This window comes from Leptodactylus fuscus, chromosome 11, assembly GCF_031893055.1.
Source record: "Leptodactylus fuscus isolate aLepFus1 chromosome 11, aLepFus1.hap2, whole genome shotgun sequence".
Lineage (NCBI taxonomy): Eukaryota > Metazoa > Chordata > Amphibia > Anura > Leptodactylidae > Leptodactylus > Leptodactylus fuscus.
The window spans coordinates 44,838,635-44,861,086 of NC_134275.1; the positions used below are offsets into that span (position 1 = coordinate 44,838,635).

Sequence of the window (22,452 nt, forward strand, 5' to 3'; positions counted from 1 at the left end):
ATTGACAAAATGTCATATCTCAGCAATGGAAGCAGCAATTCTCAAGGGGAAAACACTGTTTGATTCAGATGACCCTAACCGATCTATGTATGGGGCTGGGCTGATATATTGGGTTCTGGTGACACACTCCCTATAAAGAGTGATGATACAGGCCTAAAGCTCTACAGCTCCTATTATATAGCACACAATTAACAACACCGTATAGTGCCCAAAAATAAGCCCCACAGTGTTCAAATAATACAAGTAAATACCAATATATTCAGCAGTTTATTTATTATCTCTTAAAGGAAATGTCTGCTGAGCTCTGAACTTGAGGATTCACAAGCAAATCTTAAAAATGCAAGAAACAGTATAGAAATCGACCGACATCAATGTGAACAGGTATATAAATAATGATTGTAAAGAGAACAGACAAATAAATATAGTATGCTTCCAGGTCACTGGTGAATATAAAGCAGTGCAGTTTCACCACTGTGAGTTCTCTGGAAAGTCTAATGCCCCCTACTGGTAGGTTCAATTCTTGGTCCCATATCAAGTTTTTGGGAAGTTTGGGGACTCTCAACCAGAATGAACTTGTTCCCGTTTCTTCTGGACAAGCAAAGCCCTATACTGCCGACGAGTCTCTTCAATGCTGCTCTGCAAAGAGGCCACTTCTGCGGTCAGAAGGATTCCTGGAGGAAAGGAACAAGATGGTTACTACTGGTCAGGGACAGAATCGGTAACAATGACACCTAGACCATAGATGCACCTTGTCGGAAGTTACTCTGTGCCTGCCGTAAACTTTGAGGGACCAAAACACCAAACCAGCGCAGGGGGTCTTTAGTCGAGGGAGATTTTGACTTCTCACTTTCTTCTATTGTAGTAGATTTTGGTGCTTCGGTGGTGTCCTTGTGACCCCGATGCCTCAGAACTAGAAGAAAAACTACAATATAACACATGGATTCAAATGCAAATCCCCCCTACTTCCCCATAGGGTCTGATCTACGCCACTTTATGGAGCTACGGCAGGAGGTCTACAGGTTCTTTAGTAATGTGTAAGAATTCCCTGCACTGAGCACTGTCATGTATGAAATGCAGGATCTATGAAAAGCTGGGTGACAGCCTCTTTGGGCATCCATTTCATCCTCTGTACTATATTCCTAGCAACTAGAGCCTATATTATGCTGCTTGTTCACCCTTTTCCTACACTCCGCAGGTAACACTGGGTGAAACAATTTACTAAAACATGAACACACCTTGATCTGCTGCACCGATGTTCTCCACCTCCGGAAGCTTCTCTTCCTTCTCTGGCTGAACATGTTCCACAGTGAATGTTGTTGCCCCATCCTCTGTAGTACTAGACATAAACGATCAAAAACAGATGTTATACAACAGTACGCTAAGATAGGGGGCGTTCAGACTTGCGCCGCTGTCCGCCCGCTGTGATTCTGCCGAAATTGCAGGAAAAACAGCTTAAAGACTGAAATTGGTGGTGACCAGTGTCATATTCACACCAATCAGATATGGATGACCTATCCTTAGGATAGGAGATCAATATAATTTTAGCCCAGAAAACCCCTTTAGGCTGAGGCCGGCACTTTGTAGAAAAGCAGCTTTTTTGTTGCAGATTTTCCACTAGTAGCTGATATGACCCCCATAGATCACATAATGATAACATTTCTGGTGACCACCATGTATCTGGAAAGCTAAAGCAGTTTTGCCTAGCAACTGGTTACAGGTAGTGGGGTCACTGCCAAATTCTGCTTATTTTACAGCAGACCTCTGCTGCTATGGCTATACAGAGCAGATAATAGAATAAGGATACTATGCCCTCCTTAGGGTAATGGCCAGATGTATCCAAAATACTGCAGACCTCTGCACCAGGAAAAACAGAGATCCATAATGAAATCTTATTTTTTCAGAATTGGTGTGGATTCCCTGTGGACAGGCAGATGTAGATAGTCTTCACTGCAGCATTCCTGCTTTAGCAATTTCCTAGCACTACCTTGGCAATGCTAGCCCCATCCCCCATCAGTCTCTGTATACTAGTCTCATCATATGACCTCTGCAGCCTACAGTGGTCACAAGTCAATATGCATCGCTGGAGGTCAATATACAGAGATCCATGGGGAACCGGGCAACTGTCATCACACAAGTACCTTATACTTACCCTAAGGAGGAAATAAATTAAGTATAACACAGGCCTCACCTGTCCTGGACTAATACGGAAGGCGTCATCTCCGGCTTGTACTGCATGGAGGACACGGACTTATTCCCCATAGAATATCGAGACTGAGAGAGGCAGAACCATCCCTGAAACAGGACACAGGTCAGCCGCTGACATACAGAATCATGGCGGTTGTATACACTGCACAAACTGCGGACTTATAATGAGGACAATAACCCAGATTGTTCTGTGGTGTAGTCATCTGATCCTTATTCCCCCAGCTATACTGCAGCGAGGAGCAAGGGGGTATGAAGAGGTGTAGTGGAGTGGTATTACATACAGTATGTATCTGTCAGCAGGGTAATAAGAGGGGCACCATCACCAACTGGTCAGCCCTCCAGCAACGAATCACAGGGAGTTTCAAGCAAAGAAAACTTAGCTGTAATTGGCTGCTATGGGCGGTCTTCTGATAGTTTTGATGAATGGGTCCCAGTGTAGGAGTGCAGACCCCTGCACAGATCACGCACCTTCTCTATGAGAGTGTTCAGACATTGCCTCTTCTCCTTCAGAGCTTCCAAGTCATCCATAAGTCGCAGTAGCAGATCATCCAGACGCTGATTCACATCCACGACAGTCTCATCTGCAGATGGCGCCATGTTTATAGTTGCGGAACCTGGACAGGGTCAGGAAAAACCAGGGTTATGGTTTGTATGAGGCAGTCTAAACCTCTGTTGTGTGATACTGTATGCAAACGACTGTATCTAAGCCTGTGCGGTGTGATACTGTATACTAAGCCCCTGTATCTAATCCTCTGCTGTGTGATACTGAATACAAACCACTGTATCTAAGTCTCTGTTGTATGACACTGTATTCTAAGGCGTTATATATAAGCAAGGCTTGAAAACAAGCAATTCTCCAGCAAAAAAAATATAAAATGTAACTTCTACTTTAAATGATTAAAAAGAGACATACAAAAAAGTGGATCCATATACCAGAAACAAACTTACGTGTTTCGGGACGTAGACTTCATTCCCTTAGTCAAAGCTTATGATATAAGCTTGTTTCTGGTTTTATATATGTATCCACTTTTTTGTATGTCTCTTTTTAATCATTTCAAGTAAAAGTTAAATTTTATATTTTTTTGCTGGAGAATTGCTTTTTTTCAAGCCTTGTCAATATTGACTCCATGCCACAGACCGGAGCTCGCTCTGTGCAATACACCGCTCATGCTCGTTCATATCCATATCTGCATCAGGTCTAGTGGTGGAGCTTCACCAGTTTGCTTCTATATTATATACAGTATAAGCCTCTGCTGTGTGATACTGTATACAGGCCAGTGTATATAAGCCTCTGCTGTGTGATACTGTATACAGGCCAGTATATATAAGCCTCTGCTGTGTGATACTGTATACAAGCCAGTATATATAAGCCTCTGCTGTGTGATACTGTATACAGGCCAGTGTATATAAGCCTCTGCTGTGTGATACTGTATACAGGCCAGTATATATAAGCCTCTGCTGTGTGATACTGTATACAAGCCAGTATATATAAGCCTCTGCTGTGTGATACTGTATACAGGCCAGTATATATAAGCCTCTTCTGTGTGATACTGTATACAGGCCAGTGTATATAAGCCTCTGCTGTGTGATACTGTATACAGGCCAGTATATATAAGCCTCTTCTGTGTGATACTGTATACAAGCCAGTATATATAAGCCTCTGCTGTGTGATACTGTATACAGGCCAGTATATATAAGCCTCTGCTGTGTGATACTGTATACAGGCCAGTATATATAAGCCTCTGCTGTGTGATACTGTATACAGGCCAGTATATATAAGCCTCTGCTGTGTAATACTGTATACCAAGCTATTATATCTAGCCTCTGCTGTCTGATACTTTATACAGGCCAGTGTATCTAAGCCTCTGCTGTGTGATACTGTATACAGGCCAGTATATATAAGCCTCTGCTGTGTAATACTGTATACCAAGCTATTATATCTAGCCTCTGCTGTCTGATACTGTATACAGTATATATAAGCCTCTGCTGTGTGATACTGTATACAGGCCAGTATATATAAGCCTCTGTTGTGTGATACTGTATACAGGCCAGTGTATATAAGCCTCTGCTGTGTGATTCTATATACAAGCCAGTGTATTACGCCTCTGACGTGAACTGTTGTCTGTGGAGCCTTTACGTTTGGAGAACTACAAGTCCCAGCACACCCCAGGACAATACACCTCACACACAACCCGTTACCTTCACTCACCTACAGACACAGCTCCTCATCTACTCACCTTCTGACATTAACTTCTCACATGACCTTCCCAACCCGGAAGTAGTCGTCACTTCCTACTCCAGTCCGGAAGTTATTCGCCGCCGGCGCCATGTTTGCTGAGGGCAGCTGATCTGGGCAGGTTTGTAGTAGTGAGCGGCGGATCCACGTGTGAGAGCGACCATGGTGAGTAGTGAGAGGGCTGATAGTGATACTGAATGGATGGTGTGTATACAGAGAGCGCTATATAGAGAATATACTGCTACACTCTGTATATACCGATATATATCTGCTGCTGTACAGCATTACTGACACTGTGTCCGGTATGTGCTGCCGGTGCGCACCCCCATCACTCTCCACTACTGCTATATAGATGTAGCAGGGATGAATTTGTCATGTAAAGGGATAGTCCTCTGTGGACGAGGTGTGATAGCGCACTGTGGTGGTGCAGGGCTCCTGCTGCTCTATATAGTGGTGGAGGGTCCTGCTCGGTCACCCTATTACAGATGTAACATGGCTGCTATTACACGCCAGCAGATGTATGTGTGCTCTGTGTACATTGGTGACGCACTTGTGTGTGTGAATAGGCCCTCTCTGTTGTATCTTGTATTGGGGATCACTGGGGTCCAGGGACTAATCCTCCATTATCTGTAGCTGCGCAGGGAGGCCCGACTACGGAGGGAGTATCTCTACAGGAAAGCCCAGGAGGCCAAGCAGCACAGCATAGAGGACAAGAAGCAGCGGCTAAAGCGAGCGCTAGAAGGTCAGCACCCTAATAATAACCCCCGATGACCTGCAGGATACAGATACTGACCCCCCTCTTTATATCCACAGAGAACAGGCTCATCCCCACAGAGGTCCGCAGAGACGCCCTAGCCCTACAGAAGCAGCTCGAGTATGATGATGAGGGTGGCGAAGGTAAGGATGACTGCACTAAAGGCTAGGCTATCTGTTGTGGGACTACAAGGCCCAGCATGATGTGTAATGCCGACATCTGGATCTGTGTTCACATCTGTGTCATGTCAGATCCATTTTATGATGCCCATTGAATTACTCTGGGGTCCGTCATCGTTTCTGAATGGTATGTGAGAGAACTTCTCGTGGCGCCCCCAAAACATGTAACTAGTCACATACCTATGTATAGTGTATGTAGTGAAGGGGTTGTATGTTTAAAGGGGTATTCTGGTAACAGAGGTAGAGGTCACTTGCTGATCTGTGGGGGTCTGACCACCGGGAGCCCCACAGATCTGCACCCCAGTTTTGAATGGTACAGCTTGTTTGGAACGTCACTCCATTTACTTCTACTGGAGCAGCAGAGATAGCAGACTGCTGCATTCTGGCTCTAGTGCTCCTATTGAAATGAATGAAGGGGGGGGGGGGGGGTGTTGTCTGATCTGCCACTCCATGCCAAGCACCCCTGTTCTCGTGAAGGGGCGGGGGCAGGTGAGTCCAGTGATTGGAACCCCACCAGTCAATAAGCAACAATGACTTTGTGTTATGCTAAGTTCATATAATGGTATAGGGAGCCAAAAAAACGGAAACCCAATCCACTTAAAAAGCAGTTACCCATGGACACCATAGACTATAATGGGGTCTGCCTACAAGTAAGACTTTCTCTTCACGTTTTTCAAGTGGAATGGGGAACGGAATCCCCGGAGACTTGAGTGCAGGTGTGAACCTAGCCTTACCGAAATACCCTTCATCTATAGGTCTAATGTCAGACCCCAGCTATGATGAAAATAGGGTGCTATGTCTCCCCATGTACTGGTGGTCGAGCATCTGTTCACCTCTATAAGGCTGCTGAAGAAAAAGTGAGTGCAGCGCTCTGCTATCTTCACTAGTCCTATAGAAGGCATGCTTGACCATTACTTCATTCATAATGGGGGGAGGGGTACAGGAGATCCCAGCAGTCAGACATTCATCGGTACAGGCCCCAAAGTTCAGTCTGTTGCACCATTCTTCCAGGAGTGTCCTCCCATATGGATGATGAGTATAAGTGGGCCGGCGTGGAAGATCCAAAGGTCATGATCACAACCTCGAGAGACCCGAGCTCACGACTCAAGATGTTTGCAAAGGTAAAAAAAATCACAGCAATAATGCAACCTATAGCAAATGACTACAACTCCCAGCATGTCCTGAGGACTGATCTGTGAGGTTCTGTATTCTGTCTCATCATTCTGTAGGAGATGAAGTTGGTGTTCCCCAATGCTCAGCGTATGAACAGAGGTAAACATGAGATTGGGGCGCTGGTCCAAGCCTGCAAGGCCAATGATGTCACCGACCTTGTCATCGTCCACGAGCACAGAGGCATGCCAGGTTAGTACAATCTATTGGGTAATTGTTCAGCTTTCAATAATATTTATTTACTGAAATTAGACAACCCCTTTAAAGGGTCTTCATGGACATATATATAGATGGACTATCCTTGGGATGATATGTGGGGGTGGGGGGGTCCTGACATCTAGGACCCAAACCAATCAGCTGGTGAAGAGGTCGTAATGTTGCAGCCTCTTCACTGAATACCAAGTACAGTACTGAATTTAGCGTAGGGTCTGTGCTTAGTATTGCAACCCACTTGAATGGGACTGAGCTGCTGCTGTACCATGTGACTGCAGAAAGTGATTTCAAGAGGCTGCTGTGATCCCGGATGTCAGACCCTACCAATCACATGACGATATGGATCATCAATATACAAGTCTATCATTGGGAAAACTCAATTTGACCTAAACATGTCAGCATAGCCTTTAAAAAGGTCATTCTCCTGCTGCCTTTACATTGTCAGTTGACTTCCCCTGTTTCTTTATAAATCACTATAATAGCTTATGCAAATGAACCCCACGGAGCACCCTGTGCGTTCCCCAGGACCTCTGAGCACCCTCCCACGCCATACCTTTCATCCCGCCCCTCCACTGCTTGTGCTCCGTCTGCCCTCCTCCACCCCAGATATTCTGCCGCCCAGATCGTGCTCTTACAGTTCAAATCTAAGGCATGCACAGTGCCGCTCTGTTCAGATCAGCACTGCACATGTCCGTCTGCCATTTTGGTGTAGTTCGCTGGAGTACTGAGCAGTTCTCCAGCAAACTACACCAAAATGGCGCTCGGACGTGTGCAGTGCTGCTCTGAACGGAGCATGCCCTAGATTTGAACTGTAAGAGCACAATCTGGGCGGCAGAATATTTGGGGAGGAGGAAAGCAGTGGAGGGGCAGAATGAAAGGTATGACGTGGGAGGGTGCTCGGAGGCCCCGGGGAATGCAGAGGGTGCTCCGTGGGGTTAATTTGCATAAGCTATTATAGCGATTTATAAAGAAACAGCCGGTCAATTGAAAATGTAAAGGCAGCAGTAGAATAACTTTTTTAAAGGCTATTTGGGCACGTTTATCTAAACCAGTGATAGACTCCCTTTAAAGCCTGTCTTGATGTGGAGGACCCATCACTGCCCATAAATTGTGTAATGCTTCATTTTCCCTATGGTGGTGCTGTAAGGGATCTGACACTTGCTGCAGAGTTCTTCAGATTATAACTGATCACAGGAAGTTCCAGCAGATGCGTCTCTGCTCACAATCTCTGATCTATATGTGTATGTAGTAGGCCCAGTATAGATAACATGCTGCTCTTGTTTGTTTTTAGATGGGTTGATCATTAGCCATCTTCCTTTTGGGCCCACTGCGTATTTCACCCTGTGTAACGTGGTTATGAGACATGACATTCCGGACCTGGGCACTATGTCTGAGGCTTATCCACACCTCATCTTCCACAACTTCACGTCCAGACTTGGACAGCGGGTAAGACACGCTCTATAAGTCACTGTACACATTGACCATGCCTCTTATAAACCGTTGTATTACTGCCCCCAGGTGTCCAATATCCTGAAGTATTTATTCCCTGTGCCCAAGGATGAGAGCAAGCGGGTGATAACTTTAGCAAATCAAGACGACTACATTTCCTTTAGGTAAGTCTTGTCTTCTGAGCGGCTCTTAAGCCGACATCCTTCTGTGCCCTGCTTCATCTTACTAACTGGGTCATTTCATACCACAGGCACCACGTTTACAAGAAGACAGATCATCGCAATATTGAGTTGTCTGAAGTTGGGCCACGGTTTGAGATGAAATGTGAGTAATAAAAGGAGTGAAATGTAAAATGTGGCCGGAATCCTATTGTAGGATTACACAGATATACTCAATGTACAGATGTCAGGCTGCAGTACTGGTGTGGACCAGTAATCTGCAAACTGTGGCCATCCTGCTGTGAAGCCCATTTCTAGCCATCTTACAACAGCTGGATAGCCACATTATAGACCTTAGAACAATATTGTACGCCTATTCTAAAAATTCTCTGCATTGAAAAATAGAAATGAAATGTTTTCCCACTTCAGCAAAGTTTTCCCTATTCACGGCACCCCGACTGGTCAGGAGTGTTTGACAGAAAGGCACGCCTGCACCAGTCATTACAATGGGGTTGCCAGGTATAACATTGGCTATCTCTATTCAGACTGAGGAGAAAATGCCCCCTCTTCTTATAATGCTGCCGCTCACGGAAAAAAGAAGCGTGCTGCCCTTTCTTCAGGCAGCAGCAACCTCAGGTATAGACCCATTCATTTGAGCCTGTTCTGGAGGGGGAAGCCGCGACAGTCGGGTTTTGACTCAAGATTGACGCGGCTCCCCGCGTCACTCTCGGTGCCAAAATCCGCCCTACCCGCTTCCCCGTGTGAACTAAGCCTTAAACATCAGATATTATTGTGCTGGTCTGTGAGTTAGAGCCCCCATGGCTGCTAGAGTTAAAGGGATTTTCCAGGCAAATGTAAATATATTATTTTTATTTATTAAAAAAAGGTCTGTTAGAGTTATTAATGGGTTAATAAGAGCACCCATATAACTTTAGCAGTGTTTTGAGTGATTTCGGGGTTTCTCCTGGAAGGCCTTGCATTTTCTGTATATGTCTACATGGTGTGTAGCTTCCTGCTGCAATGCATTCTGGTAGTTGTAGGCTCTCACACTATCTCCAGCTATTCCTCCCACTGCTAGCATTTCCTAACTCAGCCAGCTGATCACGTCTGTAAGTGTATGCAGCATCCATGTTCCTAATTAATAACTATTGAACTTTGCAGTGTATATGATAAAACTGGGCACCCTGGAGAATGAGAACACAGCAGAGGTGGAGTGGCGCTGGCATCCGTATACCAATACAGCCAAGAAGAGGAAGTATCTCAGCACTGAATAGTGTTTCTATACACGTGTATGATGAATGTAAATAAAGATCTCTGTACAGTAGATTCTGCTGTCCATACAACTTCTACTTTAATGGTTGCAAACTATAGAACGAAAGAGAACAAGTAACTGAACTGTAAGAGCTATTTCTACACACTAACTGATCTATAACATATTTGGGCTCAGTATTCCTCTCCCTCCTCAGCCTCCCCCTCTACTGAATCTATTCCCACTTCTTCATAATCCTTCTCCAGCGCTGCCAGATCTTCTCGAGCCTCTGAGAACTCTCCTTCCTCCATTCCCTCTCCAACATACCAGTGCACAAAGGCACGCTTGGCATACATCAGATCAAACTTGTGGTCTAGCCGGGCCCAGGCCTCTGCAATAGCTGTGGTGTTGCTCAGCATGCACACAGCACGCTGTACCTTGGCCAGGTCTCCTCCGGGCACCACTGTTGGAGGCTGGTAGTTGATTCCAACCTACAGAGAGAAAACAATGGTTCTGTAAGAGCTAAGAATATTAGTGCAAGAGGAACTGATGGAGATAAAATGTACTTGTGCCATTGTGGCTACTACTAGACCTACAGACTTAAGGGCTAGTTCACACGTGAACAAAGGGGCGGATTTTGCTTCAAAATCCGCCCCTTTACAATGGTGGTCTATGTAGACCACCGGGCTTTTTTTTCCCGCTAGTGGCGGGCTGCCGCTAGCAGAGAAAAGAAAGGACATGCCCTTTCTTCAGGCGGACGCCGCGCGGGCTCACCTGCGCGGCTTCCGCCCCCGGCAGCTCCCTCCTATGTCGGCTCATTCATTTGAGCCGACAGCGGAGGGGAAAGCCGCGACCGCGATGGTCGCAGCAGGCGGGTTTTGACAAGAGAAAGACGCGGCTCACCGCGTCTCTCTCGGTGTCAAAACCCGCGCAGGCAGTTCACGTGTGAACTGACCCTTATAGCTGTAATATACTGCCCTGACACATGGCAGCATATTCACCTGACAGATCTGCCCACGAGAAATAAAAACATTTATCGCCATTTCAAAGCATAGATAATAAAGGTATGATAAGTGGATATTACATTTATTACCCATTGTCTGTGCTTAGGAGTCCAGTGGGTGGTCCTACAAAATGATTGATAGGCTTCCATGTAATGAGTATGCATACAGAGACATCTGTCAGATAGGACTGCCCACGGGACTCATAATCCCAGAATCATAAGAGGTTTCAGTTAATAGCTGACAAGTTCTACTGAATCCTTTCCCACAAAGATATAGATAGATAGATAGATAGATAGATAGATAGATAGATAGATAGATAGATAAATATTGATAGGGTCCCTTTATGAATATGTCTCATTGTTATATGAACATGGTATTGATACTAACCTTGAACCCTGTTGGGCACCAGTCTACAAACTGAATGGTGCGTTTTGTCTTAATGGTAGCAATGGCAGCATTGACGTCCTTGGGTACGACATCTCCCCTGTATAACATGCAGCATGCCATGTATTTGCCATGGCGAGGGTCACACTTTACCATCTGGTTTGCTGGCTCAAAGCAGGCATTGGTTATTTCAGCCACAGACAGCTGCTCGTGGTAGGCCTTCTCTGCAGAGATTACAGGAGCGTACGTAACCAGAGGGAAATGAATGCGTGGATATGGAACAAGGTTTGTCTGAAATTCGGTGAGATCAACATTCAAAGCCCCATCAAACCTCAGAGAAGCAGTGATGGAGGACACAATCTGTCCAATGAGACGGTTTAAATTGGTGTATGTCGGACGTTCAATGTCCAGATTTCGGCGACAGATATCATAAATGGCTTCATTGTCCACCATAAAGGCACAGTCTGAATGCTCCAGAGTTGTGTGAGTGGTCAATATGGAGTTATATGGCTCCACCACTGCAGTTGAGACTTGTGGTGCTGGATAGATTGCAAACTCCAGCTTAGACTTCTTGCCATAATCTACAGAAAGTCTCTCCATCAGAAGAGATGCAAATCCTGAGCCTGTGCCTCCTCCAAAACTGTGGAAAATCAGGAAACCTTGTAGGCCAGTGCACTGATCAGCCTGCAAGAAAGATGACAATGCACATGACCATACAAAACATCTGAGCTCAGAACATCCCTTTAATTTGTAGACCATACTCTAAAAGGTATCATGCTCTGTTACTGCTACTCAGTACAAAGCTCTGAGCTGACCATGCATGGACTCAGTACATGGCGTGATCAGGCAGCAGAATGTATCTGTACATGCACCTAAAAGGGATCAATACATGGGATAAGCATGTACTAATACAGTGATGGCGAACCTATGGCACGCGTGCCAGAGAGGGCACGCAGAGCCCCCTCTGCTGGCACGCGTGCTGTCGCCCTGATCGCTCACTAACGGCGAATCCGATGCAGGATTCCCCGTTAGTGAGCAATCGCTGCCTTCAGCTGGTTGTGCAAATGCGCATTCAGCTGAAAGCTGTCAGTGTAGCTCAGTGTAGGCCACGCGTACTACGCGGCCTACACTGACTACAGAGTGTGACCTCTGAACAAGCGCGGGCATAATGACGTAAGTCATCAGCGCGCGCAGTGAACAGAAGAGAGAACACCCGGCAGCTCTTCAGGTAACTATATTGTGTTTGTTTGCACTGTCAGGGGAGGGGGGCAACGGTAGACATTTCATGTTGTGTAGGAGGGGGCTACTGTAGACTTTCATGCTGTGTGGGTAGGGGGCTACTGTGGACCATTTTATGCTGTATGGGAGGGGGCTACTGTGGACCTTTCATGTTGTGTGGGAGGGGGCTACTGTAGACTTTCATGCTGTGCGGGTAGGGGGCTACTGTGGACCTTTCATGTTGTGTGGGAGGGGGCTACTGTAGACTTTCATGCTGTGCGGGTAGGGGGCTACTGTGGACCATTTTATGCTGCTACTGTGGATCTTTCATGCTCTGTGGGAGGGGGCTACTGTGGACCAGTTCATGTTGTGTGGGAGGGGGCTACTCTGGACCATTTCATGCTGTGTGGGAGGGGGCTACTGTGGACCATTTCATGTTGTGTGGGAGGGGGCTACTGTGGACCATTTCATGTTGTGTAGGAGGGGGCTACTGTGGATCTTTCATGCTCTGTGGGAGGTGGCTACTGTGGACCATTTCATGTTGTGTGGGAGGGGGCTATTGTGGACCATTTCATGTTGTGTGGGAGGGGGCTACTGTGGACCAGTTCATGTTGTGTAGGAGGGGGCTACTGTGGATCTTTCATGCTCTGTGGGAGGGGGCTACTGTGGACCAGTTCATGTTGTGTGGGAGGGGGCTACTCTGGACCATTTCATGCTGTGTGGGAGGGGGCTACTGTGGACCATTTCATGTTGTGTGGGAGGGGGCTACTGTGGACCATTTCATGTTGTGTAGGAGGGGGCTACTGTGGATCTTTCATGCTCTGTGGGAGGTGGCTACTGTGGACCATTTCATGTTGTGTGGGAGGGGGCTATTGTGGACCATTTCATGTTGTGTGGGAGGGGGCTACTGTGGACCAGTTCATGCTGTGTGGGAGGGGGCTACTGTGGAGTATACAGGTATAATCCTGTGTGGGGGCCACTGTGGGCCAGATTGTACTGTGTGGGGGGCCACTGAGGGGCAGATTGTACTGTGTGGGGGGCCACTGAGGGGCAGATTGTACTGTGTGGGGTCCCCTCACTATGTATATCACACAGTATTTGTTTTATAGCAGACGTGAAATTAGTACAGGATGTAATAACATTGCACGGTAAACTATAAAACAGATCCTGTGCGATGTAAATAGTGAAAATTAATTGTTTAAAAGTACAGAATGCAGAGACCTTTACCTTTCAGTACAAGATCTGTAAAGCCCCAGTCACATGACTGTAATTTGTGGGTCCGCAATTGTGGACCCACAGAGTTTTAAGGTTAAATTGCCGTGTTGGCACTCCGTGATAATTTATTTGGTTTTGGGTTGCAGTTTAGGCACTCGGTCTCAAAAAGGTTTGCCATCACTGTACTAATATATAAGCAGGTCCCACAGAGCCTTAAGGATTACACCTGCAGAGCACAGCATGGTGCCACAATTCACTGCCCGCTGCCTTCCCTCTGTGGGTGTCACTGATGCCACCCTACTCTGGTCCATACTGGAGAGTTAAGTTGGTCCTATGATATCAGAGCTATGAGGGACCTGCTTATATATTACTAAGAAAGCCTATGTAGGGCAAGGAATGCACTTGTGAGTTTATATTTCTTTTAGAGGTTTTAGCTAAAATTATTGATAACCTATGTTATGGATAGGTCAGCTATATCAGATCAGTGTTGGTCCAACACCTGGCATCCCCACAAATCCGCAGCAGATACCCAGAGAATGGAGCAGGAAGCAGACAGCTCTATTTTGTGTAGTGGCCAGTCTAGCTCACTACAAATAACCTCCCATTCACTTGGATGGCAGCTAATTTGCAGTGATTCAGTTCACCAGCCACTACACACAGAATGGAGCTGTCTGCTTCCTGCTTCGATGGAGGAGAAGGTGCTAAGTATTGGACCCCATCGATCTGAAACTGATGACCTATTCTTAGCATAGGTTACCAATATTTTAGCCTGGAATACCCCTTTATTACTGTACTGAGTCTTCCATGGCTCTGTATTGTTGAGTGCCAATGATCTTCTGTTGGACAGCTGGGGTAAAGTATTGAGACTTTGACAGATTTCTGATTCAGTCACACTATACAAGGTTTAATAAGAAGAAGGGATATGAATTGCCAAAACAAATATTGTATTAATCCTACTAATATTATAAGTGTGAAAGTTTGTGTGTTTGGATGTTTGTGAGTTTGGATGTTTGTTCCTCAATCACGCTAAAACGCCTGGACGGATTTGCGTGCAATTTTCCACAAACATAGTTTTCCCTTAGGATTGAGTCACAGGCTACTTTTGGTGCCACTAAACAACATGGCTTCCTAGCAGGAAACTCAGAAAAGCAGGACTCCTAGCCCCAGCTATAGACTCACACACACTGCCTGGCATTTCCTGCCTCAACCTGCCTGCACACTCCTTACTGTCACCTCAGGAGTAGCCCTCACTCTACTCACTCACATTTACATATAGAGATCACATTGTCTGTATCACTACATACACAATACAACACATCACATTGTCTGTATCACTACATACACAATATAACACATCACATTTGCTAGCCCACCAAACTTTTTAAAGCACTTTTACAGTTTCACACGTCTGTGTCCGCCCAATTCTCAAATCACCACAGACGAAGTCGCGGGTAAAAGCTTGTACCAAATAATTCTAGGTTACAAATAATATGTGTATTCAGCAGTCTTCCGATTTTGCAGGCACTCACCAACTTCCTTATACGATCTAAGACTAAATCTACTATCTCCTTCCCGATAGTGTAGTGCCCTCGAGCATAGTTGTTGGCAGCGTCTTCCTTTCCGGTTATGAGCTGTTCGGGGTGGAATAGCTGGCGGTATGTGCCAGTGCGCACTTCATCTAAATAGAAACACATCTGTGATAAGGAAGTTTGACCATACATATTACTTTCAGCAAATCCAGATGACCAGCTAATATGTACAGGACCTCCTCCCCAATGTCAGGGAAAAGAAGGATCAGGACAATAGAGTTCAACTTGCAAAATTCTTTTGTTTTGTTGTTCAGGACCCATACACACTGAGCCAGGTGAAGCATGCATGTGTATGGGAGGTCGAGACATAACAGGTATATAATGTATACGGCCAGCTTAAAATAGAAACTGGTATTAGCAGATGTGGATATTTTACAATGACATCATAAAGTGTCAGATATCAGCATCACATCCTGCACAAACAACTTACCAACCACTGTGGGCTCCAAATCTACAAATACGGCCCTGGGCACATGTTTTCCAGCTCCCGTCTCACTGAAGAACGTACTGAACGAATCATCTCCTCCACCAATGGTTTTATCGCTAGGCATCTGACCATCAGGCTGAATGCCATGTTCCAGGCAGTACAGCTCCCAGCATGCATTGCCAATCTGAACCCCAGCCTGGCCAACGTGGACTGAAATGCACTCACGCTGCAAGAACAACAATGTTAATATTGTCAGTAAATGTCAACATTCTCTGGAAGTTAAAGGGGTTGTCACTAGACTTATTGGTTTTGTGCTCTATACTACTGAGGCCATGTGAGGTATACAGACACATAATCACTGCAGCTAAGTAAAGCCTAGCGGGGCAGACTAGAGCAGTGGGCCATCAGATGGGTGACCGTCTTGTGATTTTATCATAATTCCTAAACATATTTTTTATAACTTGGACAACCCCTTTAATTGTTACCTATTTTATATGGTTATTGCTAGAATGGCGTGATTAGGAGTAGGTTTTCGCTGGCCTCGTGTGTATCCACTAGGTGGCACTGTCTCAGCTCTTGGTGTATTAAACGCAGGACTGTAAAGTTGTAATTGAAAAAAATTACCAACTCTGATTTCAAGATAAAATTATTATTTTTAATTCTATTATAGAATTAATATTATATAATGAATAAAATGTACAGTATATATGTATGATATATGTAGCTCAATGGCTGTGTCCAGAGTCACCAGCGGGTAAGCCTAGGTAGCACCCAACAGGCAGGGGCTCCTGATGTCACTATAAGTAATCATGTCCTAGCTCTGTCATGATAAGGTGGCACAAACAGGGACCCCTGATGTCACTAACATACCCTAATTCTGTCATGATAAGGTGACATAGACAGAGGCCCCTGATGTCACTAAGTAAACATGTCCTAGCTCTGTCAGAATTAGGTGGCACAGGCAGGGGGCCCTGATGTCACTAACATGCCCTAGCTCTGTCATGATAAGATGACAGACAGAGACCCCCTGATGTCACTATGAGTAATCATGTGTGCTCTGTCAGGATTAGGTGACACAGGCAGGGACCCCTGATGTCACTATAAGTAATCATGCCTTAGCTCTGTCAGGATTAGGCGACACAAACAGGGGCCCCTGATGTCACTATAAGTAACATGCCTTAGCTCTGGCACAGGCCCTGATTGTGAGTCACTGAACTGTCACCTCCAGCCATCTAATAACAGCCGGCTCTTTAGGCTGCCCTGAACCAATGACATAGACTATGTGCTGCCTGGCTCCTCACCCTCAGGTCTGCACTCCACTACTAGCGCTGACTACTAGGCTTTATCCCTGGGCTCTTACCATAGTTGTGTCCGCAGAGGGATGTGCGCTGCACGGCTATTACGTCACGGGAATGTCTCCGGCTCTCTCACACTACGCAGCTCGGACTCAATCACTTCGTCCTACTTGCAGCTGCTTATAAAACACCCGCGGGGCGCTCGAGCTTGACCTTCGCTGTTGATTGGATGAAAATGCAAAAGGGCGGGGTTACATGTCCAGTCAATCATATTGCCATCTCTGCAGGTACCGCAGACGGCCTGTGATTGGTTACTTAGTCTGCTTAGGATTGCTGTGATTGGTTGGCTGGTCACGGGCCGCTGCGCGGGAAACTGACTGTCTAACGGTCGTGTGATTTGGTTTAGTGATGTGAAGATGGAGACTCGTGTTACCTCAGATGTCACCTCAGCAGAACACACATAGATGTCTCCTATAGACTGAGGCCATAGGGATCTTATTATTATTAATAAAATAACAGACATTTCCACATAAATGCAGTATATTCATAAGAGGGCAATAATAAAAGTTATTACTATTACATATATATAAGTTATCATTACACACAGTGGCCATGGGTATAATCTGTCACTTTTGCTTTAGTTTTTCAGCAAGTAATAACCTGAGACTTTTTCAATCTGAATTTGGTCATTGAGCAAAGCTCTGCAGGCTTTCAGGTGACCGAGGTGCAAAATAGCTATGAAAAATAATCCGTTTTCACCATTTTGCACTGAGGGGCACTGATTGTAAGCCCTCCGGGGCCCTGCCTACAAGGGTTTATAATCTATGAGGGAAGAGGGATAGAGACAGAACAGTGAATTCAATGCTGCTGTGTGACAGCCATTAAAAAAAAATGTACATTAAACAACCATTATACATTGTCATGAGCATATATAAGGCTGCCTTCATACTACAAGAGTGTTCTTTCAGCCTCTGACGGGCGGATACTGGGTATTATAGTGCAGCTCAAGTGCCGTCTATTTTGGTGAAGTACAGATATAGCAGGCCTCAAACAGCTGGCACGCTGTGCTATTATTGTAGTGTTGTACGCTGGTGATGTGCTGATGCCCTATCCGCAGGACATGTGATCTGTCAGGGTCTGAAACCAGGTTGTAGCAGCTTCTATAGGTACCTGCAGTGAACGGGTAGCACGTGCAGGTTCACCTATACAAGTAATAGGAGTCGCACAGCAGCCCTGTCCCCTCTATAGTGGTGGTTCCAGGGAATTGCAGCGCCACTCCTAAAACTATATTATAAGAGCGGTGTAGTATCATCTACTTGAAGCTTCCGGCACCCTAAAGCTATTGCAAGAGCAGATCTGTGCGGAGTCCAGATCTCGCACCTTGACAGATCCCATACTGGTGAATGCCCAGGCACACTTATCTTCTGCGACATACTGAGAAAGGACCGCTGGGACCAAAGCCTCCATTATGTGATAACCTCAATGACCTTATTCTGAGTTTACTATCGAACATATTCCATGACCTTGTCATGTCTGAGCACCAGGTAATGCAATTGTGGACTTATCTGATGCAGATATTGGCCTGTATGGGCCACACACCTCTATTTCCTATGAAGCGCTGGTTCCACAGTGAGGCCATCGGAACGCCAGAGCTGGATTACCACAGCAGAAAAGAAACACAAACTGTCTTGTTTTATACTTTTGCCTACCACTGAGAGTGAGCCTGACCTCGCTGCTGTATATTTATTTGGGACATAAAGCCTTAGGCCTCATTCAATGACGTTTTGGATGGACCTAACAGCCATTTTACATCTGTTCTGTTTTTGATGGGCAGTGTTTTCCATTTTGCAACAGTTTTTAATTATCAGTGGCAAAAACAGATTACCTTTATTGGTCTTTCTTCTTTGACCCAACTCACTGATCCGTTTTTAATGCACATTATAGACATCCATCTGTTTTATCTCCATTAAAACGGATCCATTGATTTCTGACGGGTCTGAGTGTCTGTGAACATGGACGAAGATGGAGCATGTCAGTTTTTTTGATGGCCGTGAAAAATGGTCAGCCAAAAAACCGCCATATGAATAAACACACTGAAATCAAAGTGTTCTCAAAACAACCATGTGTCAGCCATTACAAAAACAGCAGTCACGTAGCCATTAGTCGCTGTTGTGTGAATAAAGCGCATTCACAAGGAGGAAAATGGCACTGAATTTGGTGCTGAATTTCAGCGCTGAAAAAAAAGCCTCCCATTGACTTCAATGGGTTTCTTTTTCTGCTAGCAGAACTGAAATTCTGCTAGCAGAAAAATGAACCCATTGAAGTCAATGGGAGGCTTTTTTTTCAGCGCTGAAATTCAGCACCAAATTCAGTGCCATTTTCCTCCTTGTGAATGGACTTAGCCTAGATTCATACGTGTGAGTTTCACCTGTTAAATTCTGTCAATGTGTTCAGTGGATTTACCGGCCTGACTAAGAGGGGGACTCCTAGTAGTATAGTTGTCTAGGATGCAAGGAATCCCATAGCAACATAGTATTCCATATCGATACAGGACAGTATGTTGCTGGGAGCATAGATAGATGCTAAGAGTCTCGCTCCTGACACGAAGGTCAGGCCGGTAAATCTGGCAAACTCCCGGACCCAGTTTCACAGATGAAACTGGGTTGTGTGAATGTGGCCTTAATCATGCGAAACACAATGGCGAAAATTTACCAGGCTTTGTACAAGTTTTCTGTAATATAAAGGTATGGAAAATATCACAATTTCTTGTGTTAGGGGGCATTCACACAGAGTAACGCCGGGCGTGTATCACAGCCGTACACGCCGGCGTTACGGCAGACTGCCGAACACCTCCCATTCACTTCAATGGGAGAGCTCGTAACAGCGGCGTTTACGAGCGCTCCCATTGAAATGAATGGGAAGTGTTCGGCAGTCTGCCGTAACGCCGGCGTGTACGGCTGTGATACACGCCCGGCGTTACTCTGTGTGAATGCCCCCTAAGGCTGGTCTTACACGACCGTAGTTTAAGACCGCAAATGGTCTGCAATTGAGGGTTTTCAATTGCGGACACATTATAATCAAGGCGGCCTCTTACACCACCGGATATTTTATCCGTGGTGTGCCGGCCCGCAACCGAGGTCCGCACTTTTTAGAACATGTCCGTAATGGCCACAATTCACTGCACTGCACGGACTCGCCCATAGAACTCTATGGGCGAGTGCGGCAGTCCACGGACATTTGCAGAGTGTATGTTGCCTATCAGCAACTAGTGTTGCTGATCAGCAACATGCGGACTGCAGAATCATTACTGTCATGTAAGACCAGCCTAAGTCGGGGTTTTACACGTACACTTGTGATTTATTCCTCTTTTACACGCTCTCAGATCCTTCATGGCGTGCATCAAGACTAAGGCCAAGTTCACTTCTGCATTCGGGTTTCCATTCGGGGAGTCTGCTTGGGGACCCCCGAACAGAAACCTATACGCATAAAAAAGTGGCTACGTAAGGAAACTCATGGACCCCATGGACTATAATGGGGTCTGTGTGGCCTCTGCTCAGTTTCGGCATGAAACATGCAGAGAGAAAAGTGCTGCTTGCAGGACTTTTCTCTCCGCATGTTTCGTGTAGAAACCACACAGACCCCATGTGTCCGTGAACATGGACGAAGATGGAGCATGTCAGTTTTCTCTGACTATAGTCTATGGGGTCCGTGGGTTTCCTTGTTAACCGCTTTTTTATGCGTATAGGTTTCTATTCGGGGGGAGAGTCCCCAAGCGTACTCCCTGAATGGAAACTCGAACGCAGATGTGAACCGGGCCTGAGGCAGAAAACAACCGCCTTGGTAATTCTCCCCATTGATCTCAAAGTGACATCTTATTTCTGCCCGTTTTTCACACATCCCTCATTCCAGGAAACTGGACCATGTGGGTGCAAAACAGTTGTGAAAACCAGAATGTTTCATCCCTTTTTACAGCCTTTTTTCATAGTTGTGTGAATATAACCGATGACATAGGACGGGGCGGCTGTCATAAACAATCCAGGTCACATAGCGGCTCTTCAGTATATCCCCAGTATATTATTATTACATATAGCTATAACTTATGTATCTATATACTCTTTATATACTCTCTCTATACTTTTGGATGCTGTTTCACTTCTGAAGCCCACTACCCCATGAAGCACAGACGGCTTCTTGTTTGCTTGCCGTCTCCAGGCAGAGGTTCCTGGATCACAGAACAGGGGGTCGGCAGGACGAAGCTTGTCTACCTGTTAACCCAACCAGTAAACTAGACGCTTCACTAAAGGTAAGAAAACAGAAACCAGTGCAGGTACACAAACATTCAGCCCATTGCAGTGAAGCTCCGCTGCACACGACACTGTCTGAGACTCTTAGGCTGAGTTTACAAGACACAAAACATCTCCATTAAATCTATAATGACTCCCAAGTAACTCAGATACTCCCCTGTACGCTGGTGAGGGTCTGCAGCCCACAAGTGCCATCTTCTCACTTGTCTATGTGACTTAGAAGGCGTCTGCAGTTGGACTGGAAGGTTTCTATTGGGATTATTCATCATCTTCCAGACTGACTACATAAGGATTGGATATGACCATGTAGCTGTCCCCACCCTGCGCTCTGTGTCCCTTCTACATTCTCTTCATAAATACATTGCAGTGTGCGCTGTGGCATACACCGGGGTGTGACATATAACAGTATCCACATATTTCCTGTCTGGTTTTATGTACTGACATGATAAATGTCACCCACTTGATATGCAGGCCGCCTGTATTAGAGATACGCGGATGTGCAGACTTGTGGATAACACATATGCCAACTATCCAACTCACATTTATACATGACATATGGGGGTGAATAACATAAAGGGTCCTAATATTTACTGATTTTACCCATTGATGTCTTTTTGGCAGAGAATAGAAAAGCTGCAGCACAGCCATTATATAGGCATCGATAGCTCCATGTCATTCTATAAGTCTCCTATGGCTGGACTTCAACAAAACTTAACATTGGCAAAGTTGTATTACCTGTAGATACCTTGTATGCATTGTATGGTACCTAAATGATGATGGAAAGCTCCATAAGGCCGGGGACGCACATTGCATACTCACAGAGGATAGGCTGCTGCAAAAAAAAAGAGTGTGTGTGTGTATTCCTAATGTACACTCACCGGCCACTTTATTAGGTACACCTGTCCAACTGCTCGTTAACACTTAATTTCTAATCAGCCAATCACATGGCGGCAACTCAGTGCATTTAGGCATGTAGACATGGTCAAGACAATCTCCTGCAGTTCAAACCGAGCATCAGTATGGGGAAGAAAGGTGATTTGAGTGCCTTTGAACGTGGCATGGTTGTTGGTGCCAGAAGGGCTGGTCTGAGTATTTCAGAAACTGCTGATCTACTGGGATTTTCACGCACAACCATCTCTAGGGTTTACAGAGAATGGTCCGAAAAAGAAAAAACATCCAGTGAGCGGCAGTTCTGTGGGCGGAAATGCGTTGTTGATGCCAGAGGTCAGAGGAGAATGGCCAGACTGGTTCGAGCTGATAGAAAGGCAACAGTGACTCAAATAGCCACCCGTTACAACCAAGGTAGCCAGAAGAGCATCTCTGAACGCACAGTACGTCGAACTTTGAGGCAGATGGGCTACAGCAGCAGAAGACCACACCGGGTGCCACTCCTTTCAGCTAAG

General features: G+C 45.7%; 3 protein-coding genes across 4 annotated transcripts; 1 reads left to right on the top strand and 2 right to left on the bottom strand.

The window, feature by feature from the left end:
* Positions 1 to 281: 281 nt before the first annotated feature.
* Positions 282 to 4,484, bottom strand: VMA22 (vacuolar ATPase assembly factor VMA22). 2 transcript variants are annotated; one of them, XM_075260449.1, is made up of 6 exons: positions 4,415 to 4,484; positions 2,674 to 2,819; positions 2,189 to 2,292; positions 1,236 to 1,336; positions 749 to 910; positions 282 to 671 (listed from the first exon to the last, which is right to left on the bottom strand). In XM_075260449.1, the coding sequence occupies exons 2-6, from the start codon at positions 2,800 to 2,802 to the stop codon at positions 559 to 561; spliced, it is 609 nt and encodes a 202-aa protein (XP_075116550.1). In that variant the 5' UTR covers positions 2,803 to 2,819; positions 4,415 to 4,484; the 3' UTR covers positions 282 to 558. The 2 variants fall into 2 exon arrangements, with proteins under 2 accessions (XP_075116550.1, XP_075116549.1); XM_075260448.1 differs by having other exon boundaries at positions 4,443 to 4,482.
* Positions 4,485 to 4,526: 42 nt separating this feature from the next.
* Positions 4,527 to 9,688, top strand: IMP4 (IMP U3 small nucleolar ribonucleoprotein 4). The gene is made up of 9 exons (XM_075259161.1): positions 4,527 to 4,606; positions 5,075 to 5,183; positions 5,255 to 5,338; positions 6,386 to 6,495; positions 6,604 to 6,736; positions 8,049 to 8,203; positions 8,276 to 8,370; positions 8,457 to 8,530; positions 9,526 to 9,688. The coding sequence occupies exons 1-9, from the start codon at positions 4,604 to 4,606 to the stop codon at positions 9,636 to 9,638; spliced, it is 876 nt and encodes a 291-aa protein (XP_075115262.1). The 5' UTR covers positions 4,527 to 4,603; the 3' UTR covers positions 9,639 to 9,688.
* A 103-nt stretch (positions 9,689 to 9,791) lies between these two features.
* Positions 9,792 to 15,637, bottom strand: LOC142184664 (tubulin alpha chain, testis-specific). Its single transcript, XM_075259707.1, has 4 exons — positions 15,454 to 15,637; positions 14,964 to 15,112; positions 11,005 to 11,685; positions 9,792 to 10,104 (listed from the first exon to the last, which is right to left on the bottom strand). Exons 1-4 carry the CDS (start codon positions 15,572 to 15,574, stop codon positions 9,808 to 9,810), a joined length of 1,248 nt encoding a protein of 415 aa, XP_075115808.1. The 5' UTR covers positions 15,575 to 15,637; the 3' UTR covers positions 9,792 to 9,807.
* Positions 15,638 to 22,452: the final 6,815 nt, after the last annotated feature.

What these genes read in the sequence shown, in the direction of transcription:
- VMA22 (XM_075260448.1), bottom strand. An exon ending in TCCGTATTAGTCCAGGACAG is followed by an intron (nt 1,337 to 2,188) that starts GTGAGGCCTGTG and finishes GTTTATGTCTAG; the next exon opens with TACTACAGAGGATGGGGCAA. An exon ending in CATCGGTGCAGCAGATCAAG is followed by an intron (nt 911 to 1,235) that starts GTGTGTTCATGT and finishes TTTTTCTTCTAG; the next exon opens with TTCTGAGGCATCGGGGTCAC.
- IMP4 (XM_075259161.1), top strand. An exon ending in CGTCCAGACTTGGACAGCGG is followed by an intron (nt 8,204 to 8,275) that starts GTAAGACACGCT and finishes TACTGCCCCCAG; the next exon opens with GTGTCCAATATCCTGAAGTA. An exon ending in GACGACTACATTTCCTTTAG is followed by an intron (nt 8,371 to 8,456) that starts GTAAGTCTTGTC and finishes TTCATACCACAG; the next exon opens with GCACCACGTTTACAAGAAGA.
- LOC142184664 (XM_075259707.1), bottom strand. Translation starts at nt 15,574, where the DNA reads ATGCCTAGCGATAAAACCATTGGTGGAGGAGATGATTCGTTCAGTACG. An exon ending in TAGATCGTATAAGGAAGTTG is followed by an intron (nt 11,686 to 14,963) that starts GTGAGTGCCTGC and finishes TCTTTCTTGCAG; the next exon opens with GCTGATCAGTGCACTGGCCT. An exon ending in GGTGCCCAACAGGGTTCAAG is followed by an intron (nt 10,105 to 11,004) that starts GTTAGTATCAAT and finishes TTCTCTCTGTAG; the next exon opens with GTTGGAATCAACTACCAGCC.